Source organism: Dreissena polymorpha, chromosome 5 (genome assembly GCF_020536995.1).
Source record: "Dreissena polymorpha isolate Duluth1 chromosome 5, UMN_Dpol_1.0, whole genome shotgun sequence".
Lineage (NCBI taxonomy): Eukaryota > Metazoa > Mollusca > Bivalvia > Myida > Dreissenidae > Dreissena > Dreissena polymorpha.
The window spans coordinates 57339240-57352712 of record NC_068359.1 but is presented as its reverse complement, the minus strand read 5'-3'; the positions used below and the strand labels follow the sequence as shown (position 1 = coordinate 57352712).

The 13473-nt window shown below is 35.3% G+C and overlaps 1 protein-coding gene across 8 annotated transcripts in view; it reads right to left on the bottom strand.

Annotated features, from left to right (window-relative positions):
- LOC127832501 (forkhead-associated domain-containing protein 1-like) overlaps positions 1-13282 on the bottom strand; it is a 102724-nt gene extending 89442 nt beyond the window's left edge. For all 8 annotated transcript variants that reach the window (XR_008026930.1, XR_008026933.1, XR_008026929.1 and 5 more), the window contains exons 1-2: positions 12916-13282; positions 1471-1539 (exon numbers count right to left, since the gene is read on the bottom strand). Coding sequence is in view for 2 of the 8 variants with exons in the window: in XM_052358002.1 (XP_052213962.1) it covers positions 1471-1539; positions 12916-13023 (177 nt within the window). In the remaining 6 variants the exon portion in view is untranslated. The remainder of the gene's footprint in view (positions 1-1470; positions 1540-12915) is intronic.
- Positions 13283-13473: the final 191 nt, after the last annotated feature.

Sequence of the window (13473 nt, the reverse complement as noted above, 5' to 3'; positions counted from 1 at the left end):
TATTATTGTTATTTCAATAAAAGACAAGCAAATTATAACAAGAGTGTCCCTCGTACTATACCTTCATGAGTTTTAGTATTCCCTGCATGCTTACCTGCAGCACAAAGCAGTCCTCCTGCTTGCTCTATTCTATCACTGCATGCTTACCTGCAGCACAAAGCTGAGTCCTCCTGCTCGCTCTATTCTATCACTGCATGCTTACCTGCAGCACAAAGCAGTCCTCTTGCTCGCTCTATTCTATCACTGAATGCTTACCTGCAGCAGAAAGCAGTCCTCCTGCTCGCTCTATTCTATCAATGCATGCTTACCTGCAGCAGAGAGCAGTCCTCCTGCTCGCTCTATTCTATCAATGCATGCTTACCTGCAGCAGAAAGCAGTCCTTCTGCTCACTGTATTCTTTCACTGCATGCTTACCTGCAGCAGAAAGCAGTCCTTCTGCTCACTGTATTCTATCACTGCATGCTTACCTGCAGCAGAAAGCAGTCCTCCTGCTCACTGTATTCTATCACTGCATGCTTACCTGCAGCACAAAGCAGTCCTCCAGCTCGCTGTATTCTATCACAGCATGCTTACCTGCAGCACAAAGCAGTCCTCCTGCTTGCTGTATTCTATCACTACATGCTTACCTGCAGGACAAAGCAGTTCTTCTGCTCACTGTATTCTATCAGTGCATGCTTACCTGCAGCACAAAGCAGTCCTGCTCGCTGTATTCTATCACTGCATGCTTACCTGCAGCACAAAGAAGTCCTCCTGCTTGCTGTATTCTATCACTGAATGCTTACCTGCAGCACAAAGCAGTCCTCCTGCTCACTGTATTCTATCACTGCATGCTTACCTGCAGCACAAAGCAGTCCTTCTGCATGCTGTATTATATCACTGCATTCTTACCTGCAGCACAAAGCAGTCCTCCTGCTTGCTGTATTCTATCACTGCATGCTTACCTGCAGGACAAAGCAGTCCTCCTGCTCACTGTATTCTATCACAGCATGCTCACCTGCAGGACAAAGCAGTCCTCCTGATTGCTGTATTCTATCACAGCATGCTTACCTGCAGCACAAAGCAGTTCTCCTGCTCAATTTATTCTATTACTGCATTCTTACTGCAGCACAAAGCAGTCCTCCTGCTTGCTGTATTCTATCACTGCATGCTTACTCGCAGCACAAAGCAGTCCTCCTGCTCGCTGTATTCTATCACTGCATGCTTACCTGAAGCACAAAGCAGTCCATTTGCTTGCTGTATTCTATCACTGCATGCTTACCTGCAGCACAAAGCAGTCCTCTTTCTCGCTGTATTCTATCACTGCAAGCTTACCTAAAGCACAAAGCATTCCTCCTGCATGCTGTATTCTATCACTGTATGCTTACCTGCAGCACAAAGCAGTCCTCCTGCTCGCTGTATTCTATCACTGCATGCTTACCTGCAGTAAAAAGCAGTCCTCCTGCTCGCTGTATTCTATCACTGCATGCTTACCTGCAGCACAAAGCAGTCCTCCTGCTCGCTGTATTCTATCACTGCATGTTGTTGGTCCACACCCGCATTCTGGAACAAACAACATGGGTCAATTATATAACAGTGTACTTATGAGCAGTGTTCTGGAAACACTGGACACTTTTTACTTGAAAGGAATTTTTTATTCAAAGTAAATCTGTACAAAACGAAATCCAGTTAAGGCCGAGGAAAGTGTCGTCCCTGATTAGCCTGTGTTACTGTTTCTGACCATGAAAATTCAATTAGAGTCATGGCTCATTTGTGACTTAATCACAAGGTAAAATTTTAATTGTTTTAAATTGCATGAAATTACAGTGATTACAGTATGATATAGAGACAGAAACACTCAAATGCAAATTCTTTGATAGATGATGCAAATAAAACATACATACACTAGGACAGCTTTAACAAGCTGCTCGGCACATGCTGCAGTATACACTGTTATTATGGGAGCATATGCACAACCTTTTACCCTATACCACTTACATATGTATTTTCACACATTTTTTGTCCCTTACATAGTTAAATTTCATTTAAGACCTTTCATACTAAATTCAAGTTTTAAAGGCTTCATTTCCAACCCTTAGATACTGATGAGCAGCAAACAGCATCTGTGATTGTATTATTTTTAAAGAAATAAGACTTGCATGCATGTTTTTTTATGGTTGCTATCATGAATAAACCAAAATGACAGCATTAAAACATTGAAATTGTGCACTAAAGCAGCAAAAAAAGGGTGTAGATCTAAATGGGCTTTTTTGCAGAAACTCAACAACTATATTGGGCCCTCTAATTAGACAAATAGCTTGAGTCAATCCCCAAATGTTTTTATACATCGGAATTACATTTCAATATAACTTTTAGCAATTATGTCAATTAAGCCAAATATACCACTATCTGATGAATTCACAACTTAGTCATCTTTCACTACTTGTAAATATCGATACTTTTCATGAAAATCCTTTATTGGTCAGTGATTTTTTTCTACAATTTGGAAAAGTACCTGCAGTACAATACCAATAGGAAAAATTAGTGTGATAATATATCACATTAGGAAAAATCGGGTCTTGAAATCTTACAATTGGGAATTATGAGTCTTTTAAATTGCTTTGTTAATATTCTCAAACCAATTCAAATATTCATGTCCATGCATTTTGGCTTGAAATGTTCAGTTTCAGTGCTCATTTTATTTGTTAACTATTATGCTGATATTGAAATTGATGAAGTGTTCCTTCCTTATGGGAATTGTTCTGATGGCAATTGAGAATTTTGTATTTATTTGTCAACTGGGAATGTACCTACCTTTTACATGTACTTTCTTAAGAAGGAAAAAAATTACTGATAGATATAACTCTCACAATTTCTATCATACATTACATTAGAAAATTATATATGTGGAATTATTGAAAACACATAGAAGAAAAACAACAGTTGCATATGCGAGTTTTACATTTGTTTGATTACATAATGAGCAGTTCAGAAAACAAGGTACCGTAATTACTCTGTTTTCGGACACTTAAAAATAATTAATTTTTTTCGTGTCCGAAAACTTAGATACGAAAAATATTCACAAAATACAGGTGTCCGAAAACTGAAGTATCCGAAATAGCGTCATTTGTATCAACGACTACGGGTAATAGCACGCGCTTGTAAAATGCCATGCCATATAGTATAAATTACAGTATTACAGTTATATCTGTTTGCACTGCATTTTAAATAATTTTAAATGCTTAATTTATTTGACAGATCGTTACTTCAAGGTTGTACTTTGACCAACGAGCTCAAAGATGAGCATGTGATGTACCGATACTCGCTAGTATGAACCTGCAATTAACGCAAAAAAACCAAACAATGAATTCTTTGTTTGTTCATTTCCGATAGTTGTTGTCTTACACCTTCCATTGTTCGTAAAACTTGCAATAGGGAACATCACACTTTGAAGGGGAAGTACCATTGCATTGCGGTAGAAAATAGCACAGTTCTGCTGTGACGTCACTAATTGCTAAGCTGACCGATACATAGGTCACGTGGTTTAAACACAGACACAGGATTCACTCATGTGGATTCACTCATGTTAATTGGCACTACCCCTGGTATTTGTCATAACGCTTATGCTATCGGGCGAAACCAATTGATTCATACCCGTTTACAAGGTTATTTACCCTATAACGCAAATGTAATGGTCCGTTGCCCTCAGGCATGCACCTGTCATCTTTTATGATGTTAATCTGATTGTAAAACCCCATGATAGATATCGAAAACAGGACCGAAATTTGGTAAAAAAGCACTGTAAAATATACTGTCCGAAAACTTAGAGACATTAATTATGGACGAAAACTCGTGTGTCCGAAAATCAAGAGTCACGAAAAATAATTATTTTTGCTAAAAAACGGGGTGTCCGAAAACTTAGAGTGTCCGAAAACATAGAGTAATTACGGTATACATGTGCATACGTATTTACAAACATTTGATTAATATCATCGTAAAAAATAAATTCAGTTGTTTAATTTCTGATTAAAAAAACTCTTTATTCAAACTATTAATAATGTATCACAGATTTGCATAAATTTTCCATGTATAATTAAACGCACTTGCACTTTTAATACTTGGAGGTTGATAGTATTTGATATTTTTCTATTGTGCTGTGACTCTGCCAAACTTTCATTTAATTGCTTTGAAATTCAAACTAGTAAAAAGCATTAAATAACTTTTTAATCAATAAAGGTCATTGAAATAAAATTAATTGATATAATTAATTTATGACATTTTCCGTGTATTCCTATTCTTCAGTCAACTTAGATTTCAAAAGCTTAGAAACATTATAAACCACCAGAACATAAGCAAGAGTTGTTTAATTTAGTTTCAACTTTTTTACTTAAGTTTGCTTGCATCAAAAGATTAAGGATTATGGAAACACTCTCGAGTCGGTTAAGTGGGTGTCCATTATTTGGTGTCTTTTGGGGAGATCTAAAGATCATTCCCACACATCAAACCTGTGACTTCGAATTAGCTAGGCGGACACTGTATCCACTACACCACGGCAAAATTAAGATTTGTTTCAAAGCCAAGTATCAGAATGATTCACAAATGTGTTTATTGGACAATTAAACATAAATAATTGCTCATATGAAAACAATTTCACTTCTTACTGTTGCATGATTTTATTAATATTTCTCCAAAATAAATGAGAACTATAAAAAGTCTATCTTGTAATTACAGTCGAAACTGACCTAACGGCCACCTGAATTTACCGGTCACCTGCAGACAACGGTCAGTCTGGAATCCCCCCGACGAAAAACACTCTATATTACACTTGAATTCAACGGCCACCTGTCCATAACGGCCAACGGCCACTACATTCCACTCCGAAATTCATGTTTGACCTGAAATCAACGGTCACGCGTCAGTCGTCTCGAGCCGCGAAAATTAAAAACACAGCACATCATGTGTCCGTCTATTTTGCGGTAAAAGCGTCTGATAGCGGTAATTGTCTTTGATATTATAAAAGCGGCCCGCTGCGAGTAAACAAACAATTTGTGCATCCATGACCGGTATGTAAAATTGTTTCACCATTATTATTGAATTTTCCTTTTGATTGCATTAAAAGACCAATTGTCTGCAACTCATTTTGCTACCAGTTGTTTATTAAAAATATATTTTATATTCGTTACTTTACATGACTAATCCACTCCTCTAAGCCGAAATGATCCGTAAAAAAAATTGTGTCTTTGTGTCGTATGAACGAATCTGTACTAAAACTAAATTTAAGTTCACATCGTACATGCATGATCAGTTGTTTAACGAAAAGAAGGTTGATATTCAAATGCATTTTTTTTCTCTCTCCGGGATAGTGTTTTAGTATGTTGATGCTGAATTAACAAATATAAGTGTACATTGTATATGAAGTGAAAATACCAAAAATAAACAACGGTTGCGATAGCCAGCTATAAACTGTTAGATGCCCATAATTTCACTTTAAACAGGTGACATTAACAATAACAATGTGTATTAATAGCAATTATCGTCTGCATGCATAACGCATTAGCGCGTGACAAAGTCTATTGATCTGTATCGCTGATTAAGTGTTAAAAACAATATTAAGCTGGCGAGTGTTTTATAAGAAGGCGATAAGAGGATTAGTGATCAGCTTTAATGGCAAAACATGGACTGATTTGCAACATTTAAAGCGTCTGAAAGCGGTAATTGTCTATGATATTATAAAAGCGGCCCGCTGCGAGTAAACAAATTATAAGGTGTTGAGAAGGTTTTTTTCTGGGATAATTGTGGGTGTATCTTCTAAAGAAAATTTATCACAGTTTATGACTTGTTGAAAGTAATTATCGCTAAATTAAATGACCGCTATTTCTTTGAATTAGAACGGTACAATTACACCGTACTATCGGTTTATGACACCGAATCCGCTTTTTAGACTTTTACGGACGTTACGTCAACGGAACGTGACAAGCTTTATTTACTGAATGAATGAGATGCATGAGAAAACAATTATACCAGCGTTGATAACGTCATTGTTTAATTTAACATTATGAAAAAAAATCAATCTTAAAGATATTATTCTCTATTATTCAATGTACACGCGTAAGTTAATGCTGTTATTATGCTTTGTTAATGCAATTAGCATTTGTTTTACACTGTATGCAAACGGCTGGATGGGGTAACGACGTAGTAATACTACCAACTGACCAACCTTCTTAAAATTGTGATCCGAATTCAACGGTCACCTGTGGATAACGGTCACTTTGATCATTTCCCTTGACTGACCGCTGAATTCAGGTTTGACTGTAGCTGCGCATCAGTTCCTGACTAATGGTCTACTTGACAATCAGCCCGGTGTCATGTTAAACCGTAATTACTCAAGTTTTTGGACACTCTTAATTTTTTGGAAACCGTCTTTTTAAGCAAAAATAATTATTTTTCATGACTCTTAGTTTTTGAACATACAGGTGTTCATCCATGAATAATGTCTCTTTATTTTCAGACAGTATATTTTACCGTGCTATTCTACAGACTTCGGCCCTTTTTTTGCATAGGATGTGACACTTCGATCATGGATTTTTAAGGTCATTAAACCTGGCAGATGCATGCCTGAGGGCAAAGACCAATACATTCATGTAATTGGGTGAATAACCATGTATACCGGTAGAAAAAAATGGATTAAACCAACAGCATTTGAAACAATATCGTCCTTAATAATAATGAATGAAGCAGAATGTTTTCTGTTTTTTGGATTTTGTTCTGTTCTATATCATTTCAGGCAAGAGTTAGCAAACTGTGAAGTTGTATTTATTTTTTAAGCTGAAAAAAAGAGTTAATCACAAAAAAATTATTTACATTGATTTATTGCATTTATTTCAATATAATTATAATATTCAGACACCTTAACTTATGTCTCTAAAATGTCAGACACTTGAAATGGACATGAAAAAATTAATATTTTCAAGTGTCCAAAAACATCGAATCATTAGGGTAATAAGAAATAAAAACAAGAGCACCTTTTAAAGGTGAAGGGACTCTCATTTTCAATCACAAAGGAGGGAGGGGTGGAGTGAAGAGGGGTGTATAGTGTGGGGTTGTGGACATTTATAACATTATCTTCCAAAAAAGCGAAAAAAAATAAGTAAAAAATTTAAAAAAATCGGGGCGGGGGGGGGGGGGGGGGGTGGGGGTGGGGGGAAGGGCGATGGGGGGGGGGGGATTTTTTGGGTGCGATGGTTGGACGGTATTTCAAACATAACCGTTTAAAAAAAAAAAAATGGGGGGGGGGGGTATAGTGTGAGGGTGTGGTGGTAATTGTGAGATGATCTTTAAAAAAAAAAAAAAAAAAAAAATTGGGGGGGGTGGGGTGGGGGTATAGTGTGAGGGTGTGGTGGTCATTTGTGAGATGATCTTAAAAAAAAAAAAAAAAAATAGGGGGGGGGGGAGGGGGGAGGGGGGAGGGGGGGGAGGGCACGGGGGACGGTTTGGGTGGAGTCTATTGTGGTATGTCAGGTAAGAGTAGTTTCGTCAAAGTATCAATCAAATCTAATCATAAATAAAGAAGTTATGGCAATTTTAGCAAAATTTAATAATTTGACCTTGAGAGTCAAGGTCATTCAAAGGTCAAGGTAAAATTCAACTTGCCAGGTACAGTAACCTCATGATAGCATTAAAGTATTTGAAGTTTGAAAGCAATAGCCTTGATACTTAGAAGTAAAGTGGATCGAAACACAAAATTTAACCATATATTAAAAGTTACTAAGTCAAAAAAGGGCCATAATTCCGTAACAATGACAACCAGAGTTATGCAACTTGTCCTTTTACTGTACCCTTATGATAGTTTTTGAGTGTTCCAAGTATGAAAGCAATATCTATGATACTTTAGGGGTAAAGTGGACCAAAACATAAATCTTAACCAAATTTTCAATTTTCTAAGTATAAAGGGCCCATAAATCCGTCCAAATGCCAGTCAGAGTTACATAACTTTGCCTGCAAGGTCCCCTTATGATAGTTAGTAAGTGTTGCAAGTATGAAAGCAATAGCTTTGATACTGTAGGAATAAAGTGGACCTAAACACAAAACTTAATCAAATTTTCAATTTTTTAAGTATAAAAAGGGCACATAATTCTGTCAAAATGCCAGTCAGAGTTACATTACTTTGCCTGCACAGTCCCCTTATGAAAGTTAGTAAGCGTTGCAAGTATGAAAGCAATAGCTTTGATGCTTAAGGAATAAAATGAACCTAAACACAAAACTTAACCAAAATTTTCAATTTTCTAAGTATAAAAAGGGCACATAATTCTGTCAAAATGCATGCCAGAGTTATCTTCATTTGCCTGCCCAGTCCCCTCATGATAGTAAGTAAGTGTAACAAGTTTGAATGCAATAGCATTGATACTCGCTGAGAAAAGTGGACCTAAACGCAAAACTTAACCAAAATTTTCAATTTTCTAAGTGTAAAAAGGGCACATAATTCTGTCAAAATGCACGCCAGAGTTATCTAACTTTGCCTGCCCAGTCCCCTCATGATAGTAAGTAAGTGTACCAAGTTTGAATGCAATAGCATTGATACTTTCTGAGAAAAGTGGACCTAAACGCAAAACTTAACCGGACGCCAACGCCAACGCCAACGCCGACGCCAAGGTGATGACAATAGCTCATAATTTTTTTTCAAAAAATAGATGAGCTAATGAAAAGATTGAAGAACCTTTGAAATTTAAGTCACAACAAAATCTTTAACAAAATAAAGCAAGAAAATAATTATTTGAAAATATTAAAACTGGATCTTCCACTCAAAGCATGTCATATGGTAATTACCACAAAAGAAACCACATGGAACAATAAGCAAAAAAAACACTGTTGTCGACTCAAGGAAATCTTTTTTTAATTCACACAATATCACCATTTCAATCAAAGCAATCTCAGACTCACAGCAAAATATTGATTTCTCTATCATGTAACAAGGCCACTTATACATTAAGTACTTACAACCCGAAAATGTCTCCTTGCATCATATGACAACTAAAATAATTTATAAATTGGTATAAATTAAGTTCATATTACAGTTTTTATAATTCTGAAACTTAAATTTCTATTTAACTAAATCCTAAGACATGTTTAATACCAGTAAATCATTTATGTTTATTACTATTTACTTTTTTCCCATCATGTTATACGTCTAGTCAGGGCTTTTTTGCTATGTAAAAAAGGCCATATTTAAGGTGGGCACGATCCCAAAGCAAAAGGTCTGATGTGCCGATATTTGTTGATCCTGATTTAATGGTCCATTTTGTCAATTAAAAGTTCCCAAATTTGCCATTTTATCTATTTAAAAAATCCCAATTTGACCAGACTCCTTTTCCCAACATTGCTAGAAAAAACCCTGCTAGTTCTAACTAACATAATAGTGTTTCCTTTCTTATATATTTGCATGATTTTTTTATTTGATATGGTCTGATGAGCTTTTAAAATTGATGTTTCCAATTTATGTGTACAATTTCTTTCAAACTTGTGTAAAATGATAAATGCTATTAATTGTTTATAGAAATTGAGCAAAATGTGGGCTTTTCTGATAAAACTGAACATTAAAGAGTGAACTTGTGAGATAAATACAACAGTCATAATATAGACTGTGCTTACAACAGGAACACTGTTGGTTTTATCACCCTCAGCAACCAACAGCTGTCATAGACAGTAATACACAGCATTGACAGAATTCTTAATGAAGCGCAACACTGGTTCAATAGTAAATCAATACAATTCAAGTAATAGTATAGAGTAACAAATGATTGTGGCATGTGGCATCACAAGTTGTAATTATCTTTCTTATGTTTGCAATTTAATCAATAATCTCCACTTATAGGAATGACAGAAAAAAGTAAAAGTCCACCTGTATTATTCAAATAAAATGTTTTTATTAAAGACATGATTTTACTAATTTAACAAGTTTATGAATGTGCTAGTTTCAACTTGTTTGTAATTGATAAAATAAACTAATTATTTGTAACTATATAGTGGTATTGATAAATTACACATGGTACCTGTAGGTTACATAATCTAGTCAATTAATCTTATATCCTTGGACAAACATAGAAAATGAATACCATAATTACTCTTTTTCGGACACTCTAAGTTTTCGGACACCCTCTTTTTTAGCAAAAATAATTATTTTTCATGACTCTAAATTTTCAGACATACCGGTTTTCGTCCATAATTAATTTCTCTTAATTTTCGGACAGTATATTTTACTGCGCTTTTCTACAGACTTCGACCCTGTTTTCGCTTATCTTGTGACACTTCGATCCTTTTTAAAAACTGGAATAGGTTAATAAAACCTTGCAGATTGACGCCTGAGAGCAATGGATCATTACAGAATTGATGTTTCCAATTTATGTGTACAATTTCTTCCAAACTTGTGTAAAATGATAAATGATATTAATTGTTTATAGAACAATTGGGAACATAATTGGGAAAATAACCATGTATACCTGTAGAAAGTAATGTATTCATCCAACAGCGTTTGAAACAGTGTCGTCTTATTAAGGAAGCAGATTGTTTTCTGTATTTACAATTTTGTCCTATATCAGATAAGGCAAGAGCTAGCAAAGCTGTGAAGTTGTATTAATTTTTTAAGCAGAAAAAGAAGAGTAGATCTATATCACATGAAAATTATTGAACATTGATTTATTGCATTTATTTCAATCTAATTATAATTTTCGGACACCTTAAGTTTTGTCTCTAAATTTTCGGACACCTGTAATTTTTTATATTTTTCGTATCTAAATTTTCTGACAAAGACAATTTTAATTATTTTTAAGTGTCCCAAAACTAAGAGTAATTATGGTAGCATCAGGACCTATGAATAATATTCTACATTAATACATTTGTATGTAATTTATTTAAATGCATTGGTTTATAATAAAACTTTCATGAAGCTGCTTATCAAGGTTATTAACTCTAAAATCAGTTTGATCATTTAAGAAAAAAAGATTCTCCCCCCCCCCTTCCAAAAAAAAATCCTCTCTGAAAAATGCACACAAAAAATGGAAATATTAACTAATTTTAATTTATTAAAGTGATATTATGCGCATCTATCAGAATATGCTATATGTTTGATAGGTGTCTATTGCAACTGTTGTTTATTTTTGGTGTTTTCACTTCATATACACTTATATTTGTTAATGCAGCATCAACATATTAAAACAATATCCCGAAAAGAGAAAAATATCAACCGTTCTTTCGTTTAACAACTGATCATGCATGTAAGAATTAGATGTGAATCTTAATTTAGTTTTAGTGCAGATTCGTTCATATGAAACAAAGACACAATTTTGTTTTACGGATCATTTTAATTTCCTGCAACAATATCTATTCATACAATACACGAACACTAACTCCAATCCTAATAGAAGGACAGTTCCGCTTGGCTTAGAGGACTGGGACAGTCATGTAAAATAGCGAATATAATGTGAATTTTTTATAAACAACTGGTAGCAGGATGAGTTGCAGATAATTGGTCAGTTACCCCATTTTAACTAACTCTTTTGACCTACTTATTCTTTTCAGCTCAATTCACTAGTGAAAAACGCTCATAATATCACTTTAAACTGTAATAAACATTACAGCTCAGTAAATTACAACTAAATGGCAAACTCCTTTGAGAAACAGATAGCAGAAATATATATTATGGACGTGTAACTGCAGAAACTCAAAAGAACTTGAAGTTACCAAAAGAAAGGGATCAGGTGATGGCATGTCCAGTGGGAAGAGAGGATTACATAAGAGACTTTCAACAATGATACCATCTAAAATCAATTCTATTTCAAAGATGAGGGTAAGAATAGTTGGCATCATGTCCATCGTTGAAGACTACCGTAATTACTCTATGTTTTCGGACACTTAGAATAATTATTTTTTGTGTGTCCGAAAACTTTATACAAAAAATATTCACAAAATACAGATGTCCGAAAACTTAGTCGAAAATTGAAGTGTCCGAAAATAGCGTCAATTGTATCAACGACTACCGGTAATAGCACGCGCTTGTAAAATACCATGCCGCATAGTATAAATTACATTTATATATGTTTGCACTGCATTTTAAATGCTTAATTTATTTAACAGAAAGTTACTACAAGGTTGTACCTTGACCAACGAGTTCAAAGATGAGCGTGTGATGTACTGATACTCGCTAGTATGAACCTGTAGTTATCGCAATAAAAAAGCAAACTATGAATTCTTTATTTGTTCATTTCCGATAGTTGTTGTCTAACACCTGAAAATATCAGCAAGAATAGTGTGTTGAAACATCGTCATGTGTTTTATTGGTTGCCTGCAAATTATAACGTCTGTAGGCTGCCAATCAGGTAAATTTAATGTGTTTTTGAAGTTTATTCATGGCTGTAGTGAAATAAGGTCACTTCCAACAGCCTTGCTGTTGGGCTAGCTCTTTAGCGATGCGGTTAGTGTCATGCTACTACTCTGAAAGTCGCGGGTTCAACTCCCAATGGGAGCTTAGATTTTTCACTTTTAAGGCGACGAGGCAAACGATTCAGGCAGTGTTGTGAGCTATTTAATGGTTTCTGGGTGGGCCATGTGGATGCAAGACATGCTGTAGCAGGCATGTCACTTCCAACAGCCTTGCTGTTGGGCTAGCTCTTTAGCAACAGGTTTTGTGTTTGACAACCACTCTGGAAGTCGCAGGTTCAATGCCCCGTCAGAGCTCAGGATTTATCACTTTATGGCTTTCCTTAATTGATTACAAACGAAGTCTGTTTAGTGATGTGCACAAAACCTGTGCGCAGAACTGCAACTGTGTTTATGAAGGGATGTATATGTTCTCCCAGAGCCGCCATAGCAAAAATTATCACAGGCTCTGGGAGTACGTTTAAGGTTTATATGGACTACCCTGTGACATGTCAAATAAATACAATATACCTGAAGTAGGATGTCACAGCCATCCTTTCCAATAGTTGTCACCTTTGGTGAAAGTGGGTAATATTGTCCATCACTTGATTTCAGGTAAGCTTTTGTATTTCGACTCATGTTAGCTGTTGTTGATAACAAGTTATTTCCATTCAAACAGGTGCCCGCGAAATTCACTAATTGGCATGTAATTGGCAATTATGTCCAAATATAACACACATAAGCACAACGTTCCGTGTATGAGGTTATCTGATTAAATGGATTTGAAATTCGAGACACATACAGGCATTGAATGAATTGCGGATGAACTTGTTTATTGTTACCAAAACTATCAATTTTCACATTTGACAAGCTCCTACGTGACAACCAAACAAGAATAATCTCTAACATAGTGATGAACAGTAACCCGCTGTTCTTTTTTCAAAACCGAAAAAACTCGCATATCAAGAGCATTATGTTAAAAGAAATAAAATATTTAATCCAAACTTTAGGTCATATATGAAATTTATGTTTAAAATGTCAAACGCACAAAATATTAATATTTTCTGTTTTCTGACTATTTTGTTTCTA